The 25,696-nt window shown below is 42.0% G+C and overlaps 1 protein-coding gene across 4 annotated transcripts in view; it reads right to left on the minus strand.

Moving 5' to 3' along the window:
- The window catches only part of CC2D1B (coiled-coil and C2 domain containing 1B), a 71,042-nt gene extending 46,735 nt beyond the window's left edge, over nt 1–24,307 (minus strand). For 3 of the 4 annotated variants that reach the window (XR_001482543.1, XR_001482544.1, XM_015411979.1), the window contains exons 1-13: nt 24,226–24,307; nt 23,475–23,627; nt 22,833–22,944; nt 17,899–18,040; nt 14,709–14,812; nt 13,475–13,582; nt 12,176–12,304; nt 10,815–11,118; nt 10,508–10,632; nt 5,592–5,667; nt 1,941–2,051; nt 1,623–1,753; nt 1,056–1,128 (exon numbers count right to left, since the gene is read on the minus strand). Coding sequence is in view for 2 of the 4 variants with exons in the window: in XM_015411979.1 (XP_015267465.1) it covers nt 1,056–1,128; nt 1,623–1,753; nt 1,941–2,051; nt 5,592–5,667; nt 10,508–10,632; nt 10,815–11,118; nt 12,176–12,304; nt 13,475–13,582; nt 14,709–14,812; nt 17,899–18,040; nt 22,833–22,898 (1,369 nt within the window). In the remaining 2 variants the exon portion in view is untranslated. The remainder of the gene's footprint in view (nt 1–1,055; nt 1,129–1,622; nt 1,754–1,940; nt 2,052–5,591; nt 5,668–10,507; nt 10,633–10,814; nt 11,119–12,175; nt 12,305–13,474; nt 13,583–14,708; nt 14,813–17,898; nt 18,041–22,832; nt 22,945–23,474; nt 23,628–24,225) is intronic. The other variant, XM_015411980.1, reaches the window with a different exon arrangement.
- Between the last annotated feature and the right edge of the window lie 1,389 nt (nt 24,308–25,696).

Below are 25,696 nucleotides of genomic sequence, written 5' to 3' on the forward strand. Positions count from 1 at the left end.
GACAAACAAACCTCTCACAGGTAAGAACTGAGTCTCTAAGGATGTGGTCACATACATTAACTAATCCACTTTCAGTGCACTTTTCAACTGGATTTTGACAGTTCACACAGTTAAAATCCAGTTGGAAAGTGCACTGAAAGTGCACTGAAAGTGGATTATTTAGTGTGTGTGATCACAGCCTATGAAAATAAGCTCTGCTGCCTGTTCAAAATATTATGATTTGTATAAACAACAAAATGCATCTCAGTTTCTCGTCCCCTGCCTATTCCTAACCCAACTATGCCTTTTCAATAAAATCAACACTCCTGTTTGAACATTACCTCGTGTCAAGTGCCATTTTCAAAGGGAATTTATAAGAGGGCTCCTACTTAGCTACAATAAATCTCCGGCCTGGGCAAAAGCCAAATAACTGCTCTATCACAGGGTGGGACACGCAGAAAGTTATAATTCTGTTATTATAATACACTACTAAGGGACTGCTCAGAGTATGGAACAGCATTTTTGTGAGAAAATCTGCCTCACATTCCCGCTTTTTAAAAATGCCAGTTTTGCAAACACATCTTTTGAATTTAACCATATAAATGAGATATATAAGCAAATTTCAAAACCTATTTTGCAAAGTTTATTCTACCGGAATAATGTGAGGAGGATTCCCCCCCCCCCACAGAATTTGAAGGCAAATATTTTCCATTTTCACCCTCATAAAGACCTAATTATGTGTACAGAAGTGCTGGAAGATGAGCTGACATAGTTCTGTAAGTTTCAAAATTCCTGCCAATAAGTTAAAAACAAATGCCTCCTTCTCTGGGCAAGCTGATACTTCTCTAGTGCACTCTAACTTGCCATTCAATCACTCTCCCTACTTAAAGGTAACAACTGCAACCAACTTTAGAGACTAACAATGGGTGGTTGTAAAGCAAATTCTGTAGTGGTGTTACAGGACCAGACCAGCCTTTGACAATGAAGAGGAGGAGTAACTCTGTTGAAGTATTTCTGGCAAATGTATCAGGGAAAGGATTATGCTAAATATTTCAGACCACACACCACCAACTTACCAGGAGGAACCGGTAGTTCAGAAAAATTCACTTTTCTTCCTGCTTTATGGGCTCTTATGGCATCTTGGTATTGCTGTAATAAGGCATGTCCATTAGAATAAGACCTGGTTACAGAGCTTTTTGAAGCACAATAAATAGTTTATCTCCCAGATGCCGTATCACATCATCTTGTTGTCATTGCAAGGAAGATACTGCATTTTGTGAGCACTTTATTTTATAGTAGAGAAAATGCAAAACTGCCTTTAAAGAGTGCGTCCATTGTCCTAATATTGGCACAACATAGCTTCTAAAACTTGAAGCAAAAGGCTGTAGAAGCTTACCCACATGCCCATGTTCTTTGTAAATCTGATGAGCCTTATCATTAAACAGTGTACGAACAAACATTCAGATCTAAGAGATGTAGTACATGTAATGCAGAAAGTCACAAATCCAGCACCATTATGTCTTTTCATAGCTAGTTCTTCTGTTCCTGTGATGTGACATTATTAACTTATGCTGTCACATTACTAGCTTATTAATATACAACAATGGAGTTTTATCGGTAGCAAAACCAACTTCTTTCTTTACCTTAGCTATTCTCTCATGCATCCTACTTTTCCGATCAGCTCCACTTGCTTTGGCTTGAGCTGCTGCTGCTTTGTATTTTTCCAGCCTCTGCTGCAAAGCTTCTAGGATTGTTTTTGGCTGCTGCACAGAACCTTTGAAAAAGATACAGAAAATATATCACAAGAGCTCAACCAACTACATTCATCTGAACCTAATCAACACAGCAAGCTGAATTCTATACAAAAGCAAAGCAAAAACACAAAAGCCCATCATAACTCTTGAGCTTTTAATCTATACAACATTGTTTACAATAGAGACCCTGCTTCAAACTTCTCTCACCTGAAGCTTCCTTACTTTGGAGCTCTTGGGTTGTAAGAGGCTGGGAAATTTCCACAGGTATAGATGGTGCTGGTTTAGGGGGAACACACATTTTTCCTGCACTTTCAAGTTCTGGAAAATATTTATTTATTTATTTATTTATGCATTTACATCCCGCCCTTTCCCGGAGGCTCAGGGCGGCTAACAGGGGCACCAAGTGCCAAGTAAAACAATATCATATAGTTTAAAACAAAACATATCATTAAAACCAATCACAGATAGTTTAAAACCATAGATTACAATCAGGAATATCAATATACAACAAACTTCAGCAAGAGGGAGGATCTTAACGTCACCTAACTACCGACATGTCTCATACTCCAAGCCGGTTCCAGTGCCGCCATCCACAACCAGGGGGCAATACAATCAGATGTTAGATTCACTAGGGCATAGGGATGCAGATGGAATAGCGGTGGCGGCGGCTCCTATCCAAAGGGGTTTAAGAAGCAAATGCCACTGAGCAGCCACCGAGGGGGTTGGCTAGGCAATCAAAACAGTACTGCAAACCTTCAAACCTTGGTTTCTGTCAGTAAGAGGCAGGAGAATGGGGCAGGGTTTTTTCCAGGGCTGTTTTTGCCTTTGATGGAGAACTCATCAGGGCCAGGCCAAGCAGTAGCCTCCAGGTGACTTGCATGACTCACCCAGGTCCGGCTGCTTGCTACTATTTAACAGCTGCCACTCCACGAAAGCCTGTGGTGTGGTGTCGTGGTTAGAGTTGAAGACTAGGCTCTGGGAGACCCAGGTTCAAACCCCCACTCAAGATGCTCACTGGGTACACTTGGGCTTGTTACACACACTGATCTCACAGTGTTGTTGTGAGGATAAAATGGAGAAGAATGACGCAACCTGCTTTGGGTCCAGTTGTGGATAAAAGGTAGGCTGGCTGCTGAGTAGGAAGGAGAAAAGAAAGCAGCGTAAGGTGACAATATAGGGGTTTGCCAGAAAGAGGGGAAAAGAAAATCATCTGGGGAGAGGGATACAGGGGAAAGTGAGGTGCACCCCACAAACTCTTGAGGGTTCCCAATGTGCAACTGGGCCCAGCAGCCAGCACTGCCCAACCAAGCCCAGCAGTTGGCACCATTGCTGGAATAGGATCACTTGAAGAAATATCTACTAAATACCCCTACTGTCAGATTTTCATGACAATATGTTTGAAGTCAATGTGCTCTACTGTCACCCTTTGCATATGATTCAGTGTTTCTGTGTTATTAAATATGGGAAGACAATCATCTTGTATCCAATAGTCATAGATGGCCCTCCCATAAAGATGAAAAAAATCTACAAGGGAGACCACCCAAGGTTAGCACGCGTCTTTCTGCAGATGTGGAGTAATCTCGGGGTTTGCACAAAAGCATATTTTAAACTGGGACTTTACCCCCCCCCCCCCCAGTAGCCAGCCATCTGTGCATGCAAAAAATCCTGGCTAACATTTTGGGTTGCCTTGCAATATTTAAAGGCAGGGATTAGCCAGATCAAGGAAATCATGAAGAGAAGAAAGGGGGAAAACTCTGCAACTGGAGGGTTGCGCAGGGGAGAACAGAGGCAGGGGGGGAAAGTGAGGAAAACAAGATTTCCATGCCCCATGAATCCTTATGGGTCCCCCTCTAGCCGTACTTAATAATACACTGTATCAATCAAGCCACATGCCGATGAGTTAGGGTTCTCCAGACACTCAGTGCACTTCACGGATGCAGAAACATATTATTAATCAGAAATACCCCCATAACCCTAAAACACAGTCTGAGGAGGACAGAAATGCTCCACAAATGTGGAATACTGAGAGAAGCTGGAGTCAGTTGCAGAGGAAAGGAGAAATTAGTTTGCTCAAGACCCCAAGAGTTTACAGAATTCTGAAGGAGATTTGGGTTATGTTGTGGGATTTCCAGCTATGTCTGATACTAAAGAGGGTGGGTTGTACCAACCATGAACGAAGCAAAACCTGTTTGCCCACAGACAAGGCAGTAGTTTCTGCATACCTGAGGCACTCGCCAAAATTCTGGAAATTAACCAAAAAGAAAAAAAAATCAAATGACCTGAGGAAGATTGCGCATGCGGTAAGATACACAGACTTCTGACAGCAGATAAGCATCAGTTAAGAAAAGAAAAACAAGGAGGAAATGGGAAAATGCAAGGCCCTGAGAGCTTACAGAATACAAGATGGAGAATTTGCAGGGTATGCGTTGGGGGGGGGGGGATTATTTTGCTACTTGCTGATGGAACAGCAGGTTGGTATGGTGGCTATGAGTGCCCTCTATTAGTTGTACCTGGCCCACCAACCTTCTAATTTCTTAGACATAGCCAACCTGGCCATGCTGATCCATGATTCTGTAACATTGTGGCTGGATCACTGTAATGTATACAAGATTAGGTTGCCACTGCAGACAACCCAGAACCTGCAGCTGGTTTAGACTTGTGGCAGCTCGATTACCCCCAGTGGCTAGATAATGGGAATATATCTAGCCATCTAAAAACAGCTACATCGGTTGCCAGTTTGTTACCAATTAATGTTGCTGGGAGAACTGGGTTTGATTCCCCACTCCTCTACATGGAGCTGCTGGTGTGAACTTGGGTCAGTCATAAATTCTTTCAGAGCTGTTCTCTCAAGGGCAATTATTCAGAGAGCTCTCTCAGCCCCACCTACCTCAAAGGCAGTGTTCCCTCTAAGCTGAGTTAGTGTGAGCTAACTCACAGTTTTTTAGCCTCCAGTTCACACATTTTTGTCTTAGCTCAGGAAGGATGGCTCCAAACTGCTCACTCACAATTTTAATGCCAGTAACTCACAAAGTAGAATTTTTGCTCACAGGACTCCACAGCTTAGAGGGAGCATTGCTCACAGGGTGTATGTTGAGGGGAGGGGAGGGGAAGGGAAAGGAGACTGTAAGCTGCTCTGAGACTTCCGAGTGAAGGACAGGGTATAAATCCAATGTCTTCTTCTTCTCTTATAACCTTTTAATGTCCTTCACAGCCAAGACCCACACATCTAAAGAACATTCTCCTCCCAATAGTCCCTGTGTGCCAAATATAGTCCTCAAGCTGCCACCTACTGACTGTAACCCCACTCAAGGTGGCCCACCTGGCATCATCCAGAGTTTGTATTCTATTATAGCTCCAACTCTGTGGAACAGGCTCCATGAGGTGGGAGTATGCCATCACTGGAAGTCTTCAGGCAGTGATGCAAGACCATTTTATTTACCATGGTTTTTAACAGTGTTTAGACTGCAGGTAATAGAGGAGAAGTAGGTTATTATTATTTTTTGTTATACATTGTAATTGGTAAGCTGCCTTCAGCTATGAGGAAGTATTTTACATTAAACAGGTATGGAGAAATATATTAGTGTGTGTTTTTTTAATTTAAAGATGCCTTGAGCCACGAGAAAAGGTGGGATATGTTTTAACAAATTAAATAATAAAATTGCAAACCCACCCTCAGAAAAACTCACTGCTTTCAGAATATTTAGTAAAGAGGAAGAAAAGCAGGGTATGTGCCTGCTCAGACCAATCAGAATTAATAGTTTCTGTAGAGATGGGGATTATGATACTCTACTTATTTCTTCTCTACTACTACAATTCCTCACTGGCACCCAAACTTTTAAAAATCACTAGTGGTCTTACCGTCTGGGGCTGGAGGCATATCTTTGAGATCTACAGAATGTCCACTGTCCAGTGCTTCTAGAACCATGATGAATTTCTGAAACAACACAGCATAGTCAAACCAATACAAATTGTTATCAGATGATTTAGAGATCTGCATGATCCTGCTTTCAACATGATTCCTAGAACACTGCTCCTGAAAAAAGCTTGAAAGTCTACGTTCATTTACAATAATATTCACTCAAGCTTCTAATGCTCATTCTGATTTGGAAAACAAGCAAACAAGCCAACTCCTACTATGTTTTAAAACAAGGATCCCTAATGCTGTGCCTGAGGGCACCATGGCGATCACTGACATCATACTTGGTGCCCAAGTATTTTTAGAAAGTGGGTGGGACTCTTGCCTAGCACAGCTTCTGATTGGTCAATGGAAACCTAATGGTTTGTGCAGATTAAAATACGGTAGCTTCAGAGGCAACTGCCACCACCTTGTTCACCTAGCCACTTACATACCACCTTCCCACCAACATCCTTGTATTTGCCAACATCCCATATTACTTTATAGCTAGAACAAAATACGCACATAATCCATTTAAGTGTGTCTTTCTAATTTGTATATTTTATTTTTATTTTTTTATTTACATGAGACTTATATACCGCCCATAACCCCTAATGGGTCTCAGAGCGGTTTACAGACTTACTACTATATAGTAGTGATTAAACCTACCTAGGGCCACATTTCACAAGGGGAGGGACTCCCTATCAGCACCCTGTTGGCAGATCGACCCCTCTTCCGGCTGCAGCTTCCGGCTCACGTCCTTCCGGCTCCAGCCGTGCTGCGCCGTCCTGCGTCCACTTCGCCTGCGTCTCGCGTCCTGCGTTCGCTCCGCCTTCCGTCAGGTCTGGTCATCCGGAATTCAGCCGCCATTGTTGTTTTTCGCCACTGCCGTCTTTTACCTCCGTTGCAGCTGCCAACACTCCTGGCACGGAACCAGGAGGTGGGTGCCCCCTGCCACCTAGGGCAGGTACCCATTTATCTACTCGTTTTATTTACCTTTCAAACCGCTGGGTTGGCGAGGGTAAATTAGTTTACCTGGTCACAGAATGTGGATTTCTAATCCCCAAAAAGAAAATGCTAGGACCATTCAGTTTAAGAGTTAAGCCAAATTCACCCATGTTTCAGAACGCAAACTCAAACACACAGTGTGTCATGTAAGCATTAAGCACATAACACAGTCTTGCATATTATGTTCCCTTACCTCCTACATCCTTGCTTTCCCTTGCCCTGTCAGCACTAAAATAGTCTAAACTGGGGCAAGCTACAAATCTTGCAGGGGGGCAGCCAAAACTTTTGGGAGCATATGCTGATCATTTGGATTTTGGGCAGCCCCTTGTTATTTGAATGGCTTGTCTGCTAGTGAAAGACAGTTGTTATATACTGCTCCTATATTCCCCCTATCCTATATTCTAGCCCCACTCTCGGCCTTAAAAATGCAGAACACAGCAAACAAGAATCACACCTAACATTAAGGAGTTAGCTGATGGCCATCAAGCACAAGTGATTCATTAAATGTATGCCTGAAATCTGTATTGTCATAAGTACACCTATATTATCATAAGTACACCTTATGTACACCTGTCATGTCTGTTGTTTTAATGCCCTAATTTGTTTACTTGTGATGGGGGCAGGGATTCAAGGAGAGTGGTGTGTGCTTGGTAGACAGTAGTGTATTAAAGGTTAATAACCACTAAGCTAGACAATGGGCTGAGGAGATGCGGCTAGGTAAAAATTCAACAGATACATCTTTCTCACACTTGCTACATATCTACCTAATGAATTTCTACCAACAAGCCATATAAAGCACAGTGAACCCTATCACAGCATTAGGTATACATGTAGCAAGTGTGAGAAAGATATACCTGTTGAATTTCTGCATAGCCACATCTCCTCAGCCCAGTGTCTAGGTCAGTGGTCCTTAAACTTTAATCCATTTAATCTTTTTCTCCATATTATGTCCTAACAGTAGCCTCTTGACAGGGTACAGGTTGTGCATCAAAACAATCAGATGTTGTGGCACACCTATTTCTTTTAATACCAACCATAGCTTTTCATGATCCACACAGTCAAGAGCTTTGCTGTGAAATACAAGCTGATTTTTTCCTGAAGTTCTCATATGCTCCAGTTACCCATGTAAATTTGCAATATGATCTCTAGTGCCTGCTTAAATAACTGGTACTTCTCATTCCATACATGGTAACAGTCTTTGTTGTTTTGAGCATCACTTTATTCACGTGAGAAATGAATGGGATGGTCCGATAGTTGTTGCAGTCTAACGTTTCCATTTTCCAGAACTGGAATGTAGATTCAGCATTTCCAGTCTGCAGGCCATCATTTTGTTTTCCATACTTGTTGGCATATTCTTGTTAAGATTTTGATGGACTCTGTTTCTGTGGCTTGGTATAGCTCTATTGATACCACATCTACTCCTGACGATTTGTTCCTCTCAACTGCTCTCAGTGCAGTTTTCACTTCACTGCAGGTTCCCATTCACTTGAATTAAATTTGTAAAAAACATACTCTTTAAACTCTTCAGGAAACCTTTCTTAGTTTGCATTTTTGGCACTATGAATGTTTTGGTGTTTTTGGTCAGCTTTATTATAATTTTTGATATTAACACTTCATGGTCTGTACCACAATCAGTTCCTGGTCTTGTTTTAGCAAAGAGAACAGAGCTTCTCCATCTTCTGTTTCCAATTATGTAAAATGTTTGATTTATGTATTGGCCATCCAATGATATCCACATATACAATTGTCTGATTACCTGAAATATGTTCGCAATGAACAACTTGTCATCTTCACAGAATTCTATGAGTCGCTCTTCTGCTTCATTTCATGCTCCTAGCCCAAATCTTCCAATAATATTTGATTCTGCTTTATTTCCTACTTTTTCATTCCAGTCACCTATTAGTATGAGCACATCTTGTTTAGGTGTGTGATCAATTCCTTCTTGGACACTTGCACAAAAGCTTTCCATTTCTTCCTCTTCAGCGTCTGCAGCTGGGGTGTAAACTTGAAGGATGGTTATGTTGTTAGGCTTTCCATAAAGTCTGATTGATATTATTCGATCACACTTTGCATTATAACCCTTGATTACTTGTGCTACATCTTGACTCACTATTAGAGCAACTAAGTTTCTTCTGTGTTTGTCATTTCCAGAGTAAAACACCTTGTAATTTCCTGACTGAAAATGTCCTAATCCAGTCCACTTTAGTTCACACCCTCTCAAGACCGCAATGTTTAAATGTTCCATTTTACGATTTCGAGTTTACCTTGATTCATACTTTTCACGGTCCATGTTCCTGGTAGATGTGTTGAACAAGATTTGGACTTCCCTTTTACATCCACTGACATCAACAACTGAACGCCCTTCAGGCTTTGTCCAGTTGTATCATTAAAAACAGCTCTATTTGTAGTTGTCCTCAGCTCTTCCCCAGTAACTAACTAGGTGCCATTCGCCCTGGGGGTTCTGTCTTCTTTTTCTGTTTTGGATTGGCTCTTCATAGGGTTCTCAAGGTAAGAGATTACCAGAAGTGATAACCTTCTTCTGCGCAGTATTAAACAGGGTTAGCTGAAGTGGCACTGCCATTGTCTACGAAAGATCCTCTGCCCTTCTCAGCCACTACTGCAGCTGCCTGAAGGAATCTCCTTACAGATTCCTCTGCCCCCATCATCATTGGAACTGTCTGTTCTCTTCTGCTGATGTGGCTGTTGATCCCTGAAGAGGGTGGTTGCATCTTAGTCTGGCATCTCAGCTGTGACCATTCTGCCTTGAGTGACTCTGCTAGTTTAGCCTCTTGACACTAAATCTGGCTTAGTGGATCACAAGTTTTGTAACTCTTTGAACCATTTACTAACCATCAACTTGCAAACCTGAAATATAATCCATTTAAAAACCATTTCCAATGACAGTTAATAGGGGGCAGCTGCACTACATGGATAAAGTGCAATCCCTTCATACTCTTCCATTAGTCCTGGCCACATATATCTCAAAAAACTGCAAATACAATTGAGGAAACTAAGTGCTTCATGTTCCTGTTTTTGAAATGTCTCATTCCCTAGCATTTCAGCTCTGGGCAGCCTTGAGTGAAACTGGATTATTGGGACCAATTTTAGTTGGCTTCCAGGCCCAGTTTTGGCACTGAAACTGCCATGTTCACTCTGGCTAATACTTGAATCAGGAGAGAGATGGTGGCTTTTAATACCAATAACCATGATAGCCTTCTGAAATGCCTTGCTAAGATGGGGGGTGGGGACTGTACTATGGAGGTTCCACTGTACCTGGAAGGCAGATACCAGAAGATGGTGCTGGGGTTCTGACTCTTGACAGATGCTTTATGACACCTAGATCTATTCACTCAAGAAAGGACTGTGGCAACACAATTGTGGGCCACTCTTCACTGGGATGTTGCCTAGAACATCTTAGTTATCACTCTAGTGCAAGGTGAAAGCACTGTTGTTTCAGTTAGGTTTTGGTCATTTATGCTGGATTTTCAGGCATTACAGTGATATATGCTACATAACAATGATGTGCATTAGCACAAGCAGCCATAAAAAAGAGCAGATCTCTAAGATGCCTAGGAACCAGTATCCTTGTGGTGAATTTCCTACTCCTAGTATTATCACAAAGCACAGCTCATCACATTAGTAAGGACTGAGAGATTCATTATAATATGATAACCCCATTTTATACATTGAATGTAACTTTATGATGTCATCTGGGGTGGGACACTAATTTTCTTCTACAAAGAAAATAACACATAAACTAGATCCTAAACTTACTCTCTGAAGATGGAAATATTTTTGGGCAAACCAAATTCCTAGGGAAAAAACTGGTTTGCACAAAGCTGCTTGGACTTGTGAATCAATGAAGCCTTACCTTTCCAGTTCTCATGTATTCTTTAGCCTTCTCAAGATCACCTTCCTGCTTGGCTTTCAGTGCTGCTAATTTATATTCCTTCTCTCTTGTCACAAGTAGTTCTCTCATACAAAGGTTTGAGGAATCTGAACAAGACAGTAAGCCACCCAAGTAAGACTTCTCAAACACCTACTATAAACAAAGTGAAGAACACTTCCCAGTCCATCCCCCCTGCACCCCGGAAGACAGAAACAGCAACGAGTGTATTACTCAAACATATCCAGAATAGAGATGACTTATGGGAAAGGGCCATAGCAGAAGTACTTACTATTTTCAAAAGTGGTATCTGTTCCTGTAGCAACTCCATCTGCATCCTGGCCCCGGAGAGCAGTTGTGCTCACAAACAACTCATCACCACTGGGGTTCTTTAATTCATGGTCTACAGCAGAGACTTGTTCCTTCTCTTCCTTCTCAGGGACTGTTACTTTCTCTTGATCATCTGAGCTTTTAGACAAATTATGCATGGCTTGTGGCATGGCTACAGAGCTCTTTCCTGAAGCAACTGGTGGTGGCATCTCTTCCTCATTCACTTTCTTGCCCTTCCTCACAGCAGTCAGCATAGCTTCCAAAGTCTAGCAGTAATTAAGGGATAAAGGCACCAGGTAAAAGCAGCACCTGCCATTCATCCCAATCAAGCCCCTTCATTACAATGGAAACAATGGCAACCCAATGTAAAACACAGGTACTGGAAGCAGAAAAGGCATAAACATTTCTAAAGAAGTGTACCTAATTTTCTCTGGGGCAACTTATTTTTACTAATCTGCTCTTGGTCTCTCAGACTGGCAGGAAGGTGGTTGCTTCTTGCAAGCATCACAGATACTAATTTAAAAAGTTCATTCTACGTGATCCAAGATCACCTATCAAATATATACAATTGTTTTAGAATTGCTTCTATTCTGAATCTTCTGAACGATCCAGTTGTATACACAGAAATTACACAATTTGCTGGATGACTCCTACGCAAAGTAAGAATCTTAAATCATTCTGTATCAGCTATCAGGCTGATGTAACAAGGGAAGCATATCCACACACAAATGAATTTGTCTGGAAGTTGTTTTCAAGTAGCAGACTATCAATAGTTGTCACCTTAAGTCATGCTTCAAAGGCTGCTTGGAGAGAACTTCATAGGATACCTGCAATCTCATACCCCACCATGTTCCTGAGAATAACAGCCTTTCAGTGCTACAAGAACATGGGAAAACTCTATCTTAGTGTATTTTGCAAAACATTCATGCAAATCAATCTGTATCAACAGCAAATAAAGTACTGCAAATAAAGCACATTCACTGGATAGTGCAGCCACCTAACACCACACCTCTAGCGTACAATAGCTCTCTGAGTCTGACCCCTTTAGTAATGGTATTTCCAATTAAAAACAAAATTTTCTTTTTATTTCATACAAAAATATTTCAATGGAGCGGCTTCTGTTATCCTATACAATTCTGTTTCTACGTGTATTCATTATTCTGTTTATACATACATACATTATACGAACATACAATTAAAAACTACATTGAAAATATCACATTTCTGCATTTCTTTGCAATATATGGGAGTGACAGGCATATTTTAAACAGAGTTTTCCCTTCTCCACTGAAAGTACAAGGATTTATGGTTAACACAACATACCTTAAGGCCTCGCTCATACCGTCGTACTTTGGCACTCTCCCCTGCTTTCTTTGCATTCATTATCGCTGCCTTATAGTTAGTTATTCTTTCTTCTACTGTTCGCTGTAGTTCACTGGAAGCAGAAGACATCTCAAAAGAGCAAAAAATAAAGAAAATAAAAAGCAAAAGTATTTCTACAGAATTACACACACTCTGATACAAAACTGATTACCAGAGGAAAACAGCTCTCTAGGACAGGCACATATAAGACAGCACAGATTGAACAGGAAACCTCTTTTGAACAGAGAGGTTCTTGTCCTTCAGCAAACATTCCATGTGTCTACTCCTGGGCTTCCCATCAAAGCAGCAATAGAGAAGTGGGTGGAGTACCTCAGGAAAATTTGCAACCATGGGATAACTAGAGATATTTGGTCAAGTAGAGAAGATGAGGGAACACAGTCAAAAATGTTTAGTCACTGCTAACAAAGACTGACTGCATAGTATTTTTGCAGACACTAAAAATGTTCTCTCGGCCGTTTGCTACGAGTGTTCAAAATGACCTCCTTCACTAGGCCTGCTTGCAAAATTCTGTCCTTTTATTCTGTGAGGAAAACTCAGCAGGAGAAATACCTCCCCCCCCCAAAGAACAAGGAAACCAACTGGAATTTATTTGCTTTGAAAAATTCCCCAAAGAGGTTACCACTATAAATATTGGTGTGATTATTAATCAAACCTGATCCTGCTAATTAACACGAATGACACAGGATTCAGAGAACCTGTTCAAAATGAAGGCAACTGGGTAAATCCTACAGAGGTGAACAGGGGAGGCAATTCTGCTCTACCCTCGTCAGTCTATACCATTCAAATTATGCTCTTAAAATCAGATATCTTGGAGGATCTCTAGGACATGCTCAGTTGTAACCATAAAAGAGGGAAAATGCAACTATTGTAAACAAATGTATGGACCCCAATGCAAGTGTAAGATTCATTTCTGCTCCTCATTCCATGTAGACCACAAAGTACAAAGGAACTGTGTGAGCCTGTGCTCAGAGACAAAAGAAGCTTTTGCTATGTACATGCCTAAACATATATTCGTGCCTTTATTATTTCTTCTTCTTCAAAATGACTAATATACCCCAAGTGATTTACAGAGTGAAAACAAAGCACAGTGCTATGCTCCGATACAGAAGGCAGAAGTCTTTTCAATATTGAGAAAATACACTGGGAGACGTGGAGGCAGAATGGTGACCCAGATGGCTTTTAATTCCTTTCCATTTAAAATGTAGGCCAATGGGCTTAAAGACAAAAACTTTCACCTACCTGTGTCGGTAGTTCAGTAAGCTGATCTGTGGCCATAGGAGACACAGCTATGCTTTCTGTCTCATGTTCAGTGCTTCCTCCTTCTCCCAGAACCTCTTGCAACTCTGCCTACAGCAAGAACCAGTGCAAGGGGGTGCGGTGTTAGAATGAACTAAAGAATACTTAGCACCTTTCCACTGTCACTATTCCAAGACATGGCCTGAAGTCTCTTATTTAGAATGACAGAGGCATCCCTCTTACACTAAGCCAATGCCACTTTATTTTTAAAATGCAGCATTATTTCTGAATGATCTAAGAGCTGTTTAAATCATATTTTATCTACAGAAGTTTTGGCCATGGATCAGTGGGGCATGCAGAAAGTTCCAGTCTTTCTTGGATATTCAGTTGAAGGATATCAGGGAGCAGGTGTTGGGAAAAACCTCCCTCTCTGCTGAAGACCCTAAAATACTACTGCCACTAAGCTAGATGGACCGATAGTTTGATTCAGTTTAAGGCAGTGTCATATGTTCAGTCTGTTCTGGTGTTTATAACTTTCTTGCCTGGTGAATCTATCATTTGAAAGCCCTTAACACATTTCTCGGGCAAGCAAGAACACATGAGGAGGTAACCATGCCTCTACAAGAGGTCTATTCCTGAGGAAGTACACAGCACATAAAATGTCAAGTGAACATAAAAGACCCAATTATACTATTGCCAAGCTTCCAGCAATGGCAGCTGAACCTCTTCCTCTCAGCTTCAACTATCACGACCTCATAGTCTTGCGCAATATGACAGTTACTTTACATGGAAGAATCACATGAGGATAAAATGCAAAGCTCTTTTCCTACTGTGAGCAGGGCCTAAACAATTAGCAGCCCTGTAATATGTCACCTTTCCCCCCGAATCACTTCTAAAAATTGGAATACCTACAGCGTTGTCACAACTCAGAAACAGCACTTTCTTTACCACCACTCCTTACACATGCAGGATATGTTTCTACTCTTGTTCCTATGTATTTTCTTCATCCATGCTATGTCAATTCCAGCTTCAGTTAATGAGACTGCTAGCAATCAGTGATGATGTGACCATGTCCTTCCCTTCAAGTGAAATGGGAAATCCTGAGCTTTGATAATTTATAGCTTATTAGCATAAAGATCTGCAGAACTGACTTTGCACTTCCCAACTGCAATCTTCCATATAAGACAATGATGGCTGTTCCTTGACAAATCACCTGCCAACAGAAATCTATACATACCAAAAGATCATTGTCTTCCTCTAGCTCATCATCATCCTCATCCTCATCCAAGTCCTTCATACAATCTGCAGCCATCTTTTCAATATGATCCGTAGGTAGAGGAGCTGGAGAACAAAATGAAAATGGGATAAAACCTGAGAGAGGGAACCCTGAGGTTCAGACACTTGGTGTTAACCATAGAATTACAACAAAGAGGTACCTGAAAGACCCTTCTCCAGTAAGGAGCCCATATATCAACTCCATTCTGTCTAACAACCTGCCCTGTGCCTTCTTTTAGGGAGGTAAGACCAGCTACAGCCCATCATAGGGCTTTTTCAGTGGTGGTTCCACTTACATGGAACGTATGCAGTGAGGTGAAAAGGCTATACCATCCTTATTTCTCCTTTAAGACAGCTTGAAATGTGGCATTATGTTGACAGGCTTCTCATTGATTCTTGGGTTTTTAGATTTTTATCGTCTGTGTTGTTGGATTAACAGATTACAAAATATTGTTAATTTTAAATTAATTTTACTGTTTATATATATTTGCATATCGTATGGAAACAGGAAAGGCAGTCTATAACTAAAGGTGGAATAAAGGTCAAATAAAGTAGCTGCTACTCTGGACTAACCTTATTTCCCTAAGAAACGATCACCAATTCTCCTGGAGAGTTTGGGAGCTAAAGATGCAACACAGTGGCCTACATACAGCCTTGCCCACACAGGGCTATATTGTCACTGTAATATGCATCCTCATGAGACTGTAGTTGTTGAATAGAGGCTGAATGCTTTCAGCCACGTTTTATCCACATTGTACAACTGATCTTCCAGTACAGCAAAGGCAAAAGCCTGCAAGTACAAGTTCAAATGGATGTATATATGTTCACACACACATTTTCTAACCAGGCGAGAGCTAACTCTTTCAAGCAGCACAGGCCACCCATACTGCATGTGACACTGGCAGCAATGGCATATGCAATGGTGGGGGTAGGGAAAAACATGCCTGCCCACCAGTGTGTTCCTTCCTTTAGGAACTCTGTTATGCTTCGTACGTCCACCTGCCACCCCTTCGCTTGCAGTAAAAACGGCTACCATACTTTTGAGGGTGCTGATCATGTATGATATGAGGAGTACTCTAAGTACTAGTCTCTTGCTTCTAACCCTGAGGGACAGACCCTTCCTTGGTTCGAATATCTTCAGTTAAAGCATCTAGTCCATTGATAAAATAGCTTTTAGTAAACCTCTGAGTTTGTATGAACGACTACTGAACTCTAAAGTATTCCACAAAGAGGGGATGGTCTCCATGCTTTACAAGTTTCTTTTGACAAATCTAGAACTACCCACTGCCTCTTTTCAAACTGCATGGCATAAAGACTTAAATAAGCACCTCACAGAGGAACAATAGACCAGAATTTGGGTTTCATCGATATATACCTCACGGTCAACGCTTATCCACACCCAATTGGTCAATCTTCTTTTAAGATGGTAGCTAACTCCAGTCACACTAGCACATGTTAACCCATTAAATTCCCCCCTTTGTTGGAAACAGTGTGGGGGAAAGGACACCTACTTCCACAACTGGTGGACGTGTCCACTCATAGAGGATTTTTGGAACCAAATCATACTGGTTATAAAACAATGGACTGGCCATATGGTCATTAAAGACCCTGCTCCTATCCTTTTAAATGTATGGCTCAAAACCAAAATCCCGAAACATGACAGGAACCTAATTGCAGTTCTATTTACAGTGGCAAAAAATGTTATTGCTCAAGCAATGGAAACTTCATACTATTCCGTCATTACACCAGTGGCTCCTTAAGGTCTGGGACTACTTTATTTTTGACAAGATCTCTGAACAGACTTCTCAGTCATGTATGGTTGCTCCTTCCGAGAGCTTAATGCTTAAATGGGCCCCCTTCATCAATGCTAATATTGGCCCACAGATGTCTGCAGCACAACTTAGTGTAGACTTTTGCTCTCTCTACCTATTCTCATGAATATTATTAGGATGGTTTATTATAGCTTGCTATAAGTGGTTGTTTAATTGTCAGTGTGAAGTTCACTTATTGTGTTTCATGTTATCAGTGTTTTCCATTATATGGTTTGAATGGTTTTACTCTGTTACTTTAACTGCAGTTTCTTGGTATTGTATTGTATTTATACTACACCTAATTTTAAAAAAAACCCTGAGGGACAGGGCACTTTATTTTGCTTCAGAGATGGGGAACACAGGCCAATAAGGAACTAACAGGGACATAAAACCTGAGACTCTCAGCTCCAGCCTTAAGAATCTGCTCTCTAGACCTCTAGCTCTGCTGAACTATCATTATTAAATTATTTTTCTCTCAGCCAACTCCTCTTCTATTGTCTTTATGAGCTTATACTCATGAGCTTTAAGGCTTGTATATATAGCTCACCCCCTCCTACTTTTGTATCGTCTCCTCCTTCCTCATGTTCTGCCATCTGTCCAACCCCCCCTGTCATCTTCTCTGTTTGACTCCTATTGCTGACTTCAGTGATTGCTCTTGTAGCCTGAATTCCTATTTAAGCATGCCTAATTCTTACCATTGCAGAAAGGGGAAGAGCACAACACAAGATCCACTGAGAAAAGCAAGGAAAGAGATGCACAATCCCAAGACTTCCTAGGCTCAGTGCACATAAAGAAGGGGCAAGTACACATACATGTGCATTAACAAGTCTGAAGAAGCCCTAAAAATCTGTCATGTGTGTTACTGTGAAAAGCCAGTATTGGAGACTACAAACGTACCAGCAAACAGTTAAAAGCTTCCATTTTGGACATTCAAGGTAACATATACAGCACATTGTGCAGGAAACTAGTCAAATTATTAATACAGAACAGGTATCAAGTGACACCTTAAAGACTAACATTTATTCCAGGTTAAGCCTTCATGAGTCAGAGTTCACTTCTTCAGATGCATAAACTCTCTTGTTGTTACAAACTAACATGGCTTTGCTATGGAATTAGGTTTAGACTACTGTTTTCCACCATGGATGAAAAAGTTTATCTTTATTTCTAGGCTGGATTGGCCTAACTTCAGCTTTGACACAATGACTCTAGTTGCTAAATTAAAATTTCTTTCTGCAAATGAGATCTTGATTAAATTCTACATAGCAAAAGCAAAAATCCCCAACTAAATGCTAACGTCTTTTTAATTTTAAAAAATACCTTTTTTCTTTTGAACAAACTTACTCTTTCCTTTAGGCTTTGTCTTCCCAGTGGACACATTCTCTCCTGTGATAGCAGCCAGTTCTGCTTCTAGGTCCCCATCATCACCATCCTCCTCCATTTTTCGCATCATCTCTTCGGGGCTGAACTCTAGAAAAAGTCCCAGCTGTTGGCAAGAGAGAAAATGCTCTGGTGAGGACAGCAGGCTTATCACAGCCACTGCAATATTAGCGCTGTGTGAACATCTCTACATGTTACAAACTAAAATGTCAAACGGGCTTAATTTGCCTTAAACCAACGCTGTAAACCTGTTTGCCTAAAACTAAGTTCCACTGCCAACAGACATCAATACATCTAATTCTCAACATAGCCCCAATCCAAATAAATCTGTGGATTGGGGCAATGTAGAGAGTAAGGGCATTTTTCTACAAACTACAGTTTTTAAAATAGAGGGAGTTAAATCCTCCCCAAACTGAACAGTGTTGCCTGCCTTGGTTGGATGGTGTGTGGGAGATGGGGGGGGAGCCACTGCCGCCTGAGCCAGATAACCAGAGGCCATGGCAACACTGTAGGCAGGCAGGCAGGCAGAAGAGAGAGGGAGAGCCCCTCTCTTCCCACCACTCTCTACAGAGACGGGTGGGCAGACAGAGCAGTGGAGAGTGTGAAGAGGAGCGGGTGAGATCCTCCCTCCCCTTTCCACTGCTAAGGAGTGGAGTGGGAGCCTGAGCACCCCCACTCTCTGGTGGCACTGTGGGCTGCCAGACAGCCAAGAGAGCAAAGGGTGTGCGTGAAGATGAATCCCCATATAAGTCGTGCGGGTCCCTGCTTGTATAGTCTGTTTTCAGGCACATGAATCTAAACAATTCAGTTCTCAAGATTTGAAAGGAGCTGTTATTTTAATGATACGGAGTAATCAAAGTCAGTGATAAACAAAGCTAAATTATATATCAAAAATTTGCTCACAACAAAGAAAATATACTTGCCCCCACTCCAGGGAAATGTGGGGAAATATGGCTTCTCTCTTTAGAACCTGCAGAAGTTCAGCCATGTGTAAATAACTGGGAGAAAACTGGTATAGACAGTAATAATGATAAAATAAACCATGCAAATTCATATTTGTAAAGCTGCAAAATCTATATGTATATTCTTGGTTCAAAAGACTGCATTTGAGACTACTGAATTATCATTTGAACTTTTGTAAAATTTAGATATTTTAAAATGTTGAATCTTTTGCAAAAAGACTGTAACAATAAGTAGAGTTATGGGTGTAATGCATAGGCACATACAAAAGACTGGTAATTCATCCTTACCCATGAATAAGAGCAACCAAGCTTCCGATCTTTGGTGTCTCAATGGCGGATGCGTTCCTGGAGCTCCCAGGGACGCGATCTGCATGCCAGTAGTTGGGAGGGGGTGTGATCGTACACACTCCCCCGGGGCCCTTACGTTGGGTCCCCAGCCATGGGGCGCTAAAAAGTTGCCTCTCCTCTGGCACGCTGCCGGAGAATTGAGACTCCCTTCTGCCCTGACGGTCCTGCTGCTGTGCGTCCACTATGGATCTCAAGCCGCTGACCAGGACAAGCGCATGGAGGCCGAGCGAGCAACACGTACCTTTGGCGAGGTCTTCGGGCCGACATGAACTGTGAGTCCATGAAAGCGAAAACACCAGGATAAAGGCAGAAAGCCCCCCCCCCCGCAATAAAAGTAAGTGAGGGGAGGGAACTTCCCAAACGCAAAGACAGAGGCCTCTCCAAAGGGGGGAGGCAGCCATAAAAGCAAAACGGAGCTGTTTTAAGAACTTCATAAGAGATTTACAAGCATTAGCGCGAACTTTAGAGACTTTTGGCAAACTACTCTTAAAGATAAACATCCCCAAAGTTGGCGGGCAAAAAAACTGAGAAGGATAAGCAAGCGAAACTTAAGCTTTCTTCAGGAAGCCCAAGTCCAGCTGGGCTGGTCAGCCGACCGGAAACTTCCACAGACATTTCAAAGATGTTAGCAGACTCTTTGCGCCTCTGCTGGAACAAATGACAAACATAAACGAGCAACTGACAACTTTAAATCAGAACTTCGCAGCCCAGCAGCTCCGGCTAAGCGAAATTAACAAAAAGACTGAGCAGACAGCCAAGACGGTGAAGGAGGTGGATGCCAAGTCTAAAAAGGTTAAAAAATGTGTGCAGATGTTGGAAAAGAAGAGAACATCTGATAAATCACAGCGCTTGCAACTCCAAATGGAAAAAGCAAGCTTTGTCCTGAGATTTCAGGGGCACCCTGAAACTAAGGGGGAGAATCTGAAACAAATTCTGATTGATGCCTTGGCCCCGATTGCAGATTTAAAAGCGGATTATATTCAAAACGAGATGGATGTGGTCTATAGATCATATTCAGAATATATAAAGAAGAAAACTCTGCCAGAGGAGATAGCGGTCAGATTCTCAAAAAGGCATGTGAGGGATCAAATCCTGAAAGCAACATCAGGAATGTCCCTAAAAATCGAGGGCAAGGAAATAAGGGTTTTGAAAGATATTCCATTTGAAATTAGGAAGAGAAAGAAATTTAAAGACTTGGCAAGGTTTTTGCAAACAACCAACATCCCTTACAGATGGTTGGTACCCGAGAACATCCTTTTAAAGATAAACGACAAGAAAGAAAGAATTAACATTGCTAAGCAGCAACTTGGTTCTACAGGAGAGGACGACAAAGAAGACGATGACAGTGACAAAAGAAACGACAATGACTCTGATGCTACAACTTCTGAAGAAGATTCCGATTCGCAACGTGGGGTAGCCGCTCCCAAACAAGACTATCAATTGAGTAATAGAAGAGGAAAAAATGAGATGCTGAATGACTCTGAAGTTAGCCTTAAGTGGATTATTATTAGCGGGGGTTTTGTGGTATTTCTTGAACAGTTATTTTAACTGTTTTTGATAACACAAGCATACATATATTGATCACACTCAATGTAACTAATAATCTCTCTAACAATTTAGCAAATTTTTATATGCTTTGTAATAGCCACCACCTCTTGGGTTTTTAGAGGGTTTTCTTTCCTTTCACCTGTAGTTTGTAGATACCCTCCCTTATTTCTTTGTAGTTTATAGAAAATGCAATAAAAAATATCCCTTCGGGGGTTGAAAACAAAAACCAAAACCAAGAGCAACCGAACAATCTCATGGCATACACTAAACACAGCTAAAACAAATTTCATCCAAGATGCACTATCTATGCTGGCCACAAGACAAATAGAGTTAAATGCACTTTAAGGTATTGATTTCAATAGGCTTAAAAGGTAAAGGTTCCCTTGCTCGAAAGCCAGTCGAATCCAACTCTAGGGTTGCAGTGCTCATCTCTGTTTCAAAGCCGAAGAGCCAACGCTGTCCGAAGACATTTCCGTGGTCATCTGGCTGGCATGACTAAACACCAAGGCACACGGAACACTGTTACCTTCCCACCGAAGTGGTACCTATTTATCTACTTGCAATTTCTTGCTTTCGAACTGCTAGGTTGGCAGGAGTCAATGGGCTTAAGTATGCTTAAATGTGTGCTGGATCATCTTCACTACTGTTACCCTTTTACGGATGTAATACTTAATTTTTCTTTACTGCCCCACTTTTTCAGTTTTAACCTCCAGAGCCTTTTCCCTTTATTATTCAAACCAAAGCTCCTCAATTTGTAAACAGCTCAGATATCTCCAGGTTGTGAATCTTGGCCAGCATGGTGTAGTCAGAATAGGGAGACAGAAGTTCAAATCCCCACTGTACTATGAAACTCAAATGTCTGACTCTGGGCTTTTCTCAGCCTAACTTTTCTCACAAGATTGTTATGCGAATAAAATGGAATAAGGAAGAAACAAGTATGCCTTGCCAAGCTCCCTGGAGGAATGGCGGAATAAAAATGTGCCACATTATCTCACACAGACTTCCTTTCAGAAAGATCATGACTACTACTCTGTAAGACCTGCAGCCCAGTCATTTTTTAAAAAGCCAAATTAGCTGGTAAGTCTGGGATGTGTTGCTTTACCCAGCAGCATAAAGAACCACTTACCTGAACCGAGTTATTTGTGCTGCTTTTCCTTCCTTCTCTCTACATCCTCTGTTAATGACACAGTAGCCTGGACAATATATGCTGGTTTGTAGGATGCTGAGGAATCGTACTTCAAAGGATTATTCTAGATCTCAACAGTTTCTGGTCCCTTCCATAAATACATGTTACAAATAATTGACTAGATCTGCTCTAATCATTTACACTGCAGTCCTAAACAGTCAATGGGCTTACAAGGTTGTAACTGCTTTAAAGCTCACTGTTATTGTATGAAATAACACAGGGCGCTAAGCTACCCTGTCATATACCCACTTTAGAATGTGATAGTAAATAATAAATCTGGCACTTCTACCAACACATTGACAATAAAAAGACTATGAAAACAAGAAAAAAAGCTGATTTAAACAACCAAGAGCCAGGTATTCTGGCTCTTTCTTGCTCCCCTCTAAAGATAGCATTCTGAGCATTTCAATTATCAGAAGTTTTCCTAAGCATTCAAGAGCTGGTAAAAATTCTGATGGGAGCCTAAGACTCTTATAATGGAGAATGACTCATCAGGTCACAAGGCAAAGATTTCAAGGATAAATTGCCTAACAGAGTATAGTAACAAGAGTCTAGCTGGGCATCTGTAAGGGCTTGTTTAAATCTAGGATAACCTGCCACGCAGAAACCATACAGCTTGAGATACATGTATAATTCAAAACTGGAGTAAAGTCTATGAGTGAATTCCTGATGCACATAAAACATAGACTATCAAATGCACCAATTTTCAACTATTATAGATGTAAGAAAAAGACATATTCTATAGTGTCTTGAGTTACAGAAACACAATGAAAAGTTGCACAAACAAAATGGGCTTAATGCTGGAACATTCTTCTAACAAGGTACACATACTGCTAGTAGAAAGATTTATATACCTGCTTTGCTGCAGCAGCTCCCTGACCCTTTTGTTGGGGGTTTTTCCTGGGTCTTCTACCAAGCATTTTGACTCACGACCACCAAATGCTTTGACGAGTCCACAAAAATTACCTATGCCCAAATACAATAAACAGCAATTATGTATAGCCATTTCCTGTTAAAACATGCAAATCATTCTTATTGGAAACTAGGTCTGAAAAACTTCAGTCTACCACCTCCTGGGCTGCTATAAACCTAATTCAAGTAAACACGCAACAAAGCTTGTCCCCTTAGATACGCTTGAACATCAGGCAATGAACTGGACATTGTTTCCTGAATTACCTGAAATGGCAATCTCACAGAAGCTTTTAAAAATTGGTGTGCTTCTTTATTTGATTACAGAAAGGCCACAACCAGCCATTTCAGTACTGACTTCACAACTATTAATTAATTAAAATTATTCAAAAGAGAGATCCTGGGGCTCATAATTGGATAGAGGCTACACCATCAGAATGGAAATGTTGCTGGCCCAGTCCCAGGGTAGAAGAGGGGAGAGACATTCATATAGCACATTCTTTGACTGAATAAAAACACAGATTAAGATCTAGCATTTTCATCATTAAAAATTTTTTGGGACTGCTCCCCTCCATCATCTGACTCACTTGAGATGTGCCTTACTGCAAACTCTGTAGGGGGAAACAGACCCTCTAGACCTGCTGAAGGGTGCTCTTTGTTATTACTTTCCATATCCCATAGCTGATGCCTTGGTGATCAACACATTCTGAGGCTCTTCGGGCTCAAATTAAGCCTTACACCTGCAAATGAGCCAAAAATGAGCATTACTGTCATTTTTCTGCACTGTTATTTCCTTAGGACAAACAGCTGGGCTTAGTATCGGAAACCACCATCCTCTGTATTAAAGTACCATTAACTTCTAGGGGCCCCTGAATCACGTTCATACACGGTAACTTGCATGTGTGACGAGATGCCACCACACAACAAACGCAGCTTTCATGGCAACTGATATCAACTGGAACCCAAGACTTTGTAGAAGCAGTTCTCACGTTCAGGTACGAGGTGACCGAGGACCGTGCAACACGCGAATCAGTGCAGTCCCCAGTCCATAAGCAGCCAGTCGGCAACCACCCACCGCCTCCAAGGAGTCCACTCTGCCGGGGAAGGCTAAGAGCCACGAAATCAGATTACGCTCTGGGCTCAGTTAACAACAAACCGTCTGCCAGGACAGAGGCAGGAGCAGGAAGAGAAGGAGAAGGAACGGAAAGGGGTTCAGGCTAAACATCAGCAGCTGTCGCCCCCTGCTCAGGTGATAGCCACAGGAGACCAGGGCTGAGGGACGCTAGCCCATCCGACGACCCCGTCAAGAACGGGCGGCGCCCGAAACCACAAACTCACCTCCCGCAGCAGCCGACAAGCCCCGGCGCAGCACACAGGAAGCGCGGCGGCGCGCTCTTTCCACACCCACTCCGCCTCAGAAAAGGCCTGCACCAAGAGGCCCAGCAACGCACATGCGCAGACTGCGAGAAACAGGAGAATGGATAGGAGGCGGAGCTACCAGGCGAGGCGGGCGGGTAAAGAGATGGGCAGGGCGAACAGGCCGTGGGAGCATACCTGTCGCCAAAGGGCGGGCTCGTGGCAGTAGCCGGCTAGTCTGCCTTGCGATTTCGGAAGAAGAGCCACACGTTAGTTTTAGAATTGTATTTGTGTAAAGGATTAGGTGGAACGGGGGGAAAACACCAACCCGCCAGAGCAAGAACGGAAGAGAGAACAAACGCCTTCTCAAGTCACCGCAAAGATGACACTTTGCTGATTCAGCGCTGACTGGCTGTTTACTTCTGTAGAGCAGTTTATGGCGTCATGGTACTGCTTTGAACAAAGTTCGAGTCCAGTGGCACCGTAAGAACATAAGAAAAGACCTGCTGGACCAGACCCGTGGTCCATCGAGTCTAGCATCCTGTCTCACTCAGTGGCCAGCCAGTTCCTTCTGAGGCCTTCCCCTGATGTTGCCTCCGGGCTCTGGGATTCAGAGGCACTAAGCCTCAGTCACCATGGCTAGTAGCCAGTGATAAAGTTAATCTCCATGAATCTATCTAATCCCCTTTTAAAGCTGTTTATTCCTGTGGCCATCACTACATTCTCTGACAGCAAATTCCACATTTTATTTTTGTACACTACACAGGGCTATTTTGGGGCAGGAACAGAGTTCCAGCTGGCTTCAGTGTTCACCACGCCCACTGCAGCCAAAACCTCTCAATGCCTGACTTACAGAGGGAAGGCCTGGAGAGCGACCCCCCCCCAGGTGGGCGGGCCGAGGGCCCCCTGGAAGGATTGGGGAGTCATTTAAATGCGGGGTGCCCAGGCAAGCCAAGGGAAGGCATGGGGATGTGGCCTAATATGCTAATGAGCTGTGATATCAGAGATGTGGCCTAATATGCTAATAAGTTTCTGCTGTTGGGTGTGGCCTCTAATGCTAATGAGTTCCTGCTGGGCTTTTTCTACAAAAAAAGCCCTGATAGTACATAATTTCAAAACAGGGCTAGAAAAGAAATGAATAAAAATAAATAATGGGAATTATTAAGCTAAAAACAACTTGAACAAATAAAATTTAATAGGCCAGGAGCCATACAAAAACCTCAAGTTATAATTCGATTTTACATTTAGAAAGCCAAGATTCTAATATGAAATGGACTGACACTAAAGATGCATTATGACAGTTCCAAAGTTCATGTGGGAACAACATAGCCACAACCTCACTATCCATGAAGTTCTTTATGGCATGGGGTTCATGCAGAATTCGGGGGGGGGGGGTCCACTGATTAGCTGTTAGGTTTAATGGCTGCCAGCCATTTAACCCTTCTTGGGTGAT

The sequence above is a fragment of the Gekko japonicus genome, unplaced genomic scaffold (genome assembly GCF_001447785.1).
Source record: "Gekko japonicus isolate JY-2015 unplaced genomic scaffold, Gekko_japonicus_V1.1 scaffold664, whole genome shotgun sequence".
Lineage (NCBI taxonomy): Eukaryota > Metazoa > Chordata > Lepidosauria > Squamata > Gekkonidae > Gekko > Gekko japonicus.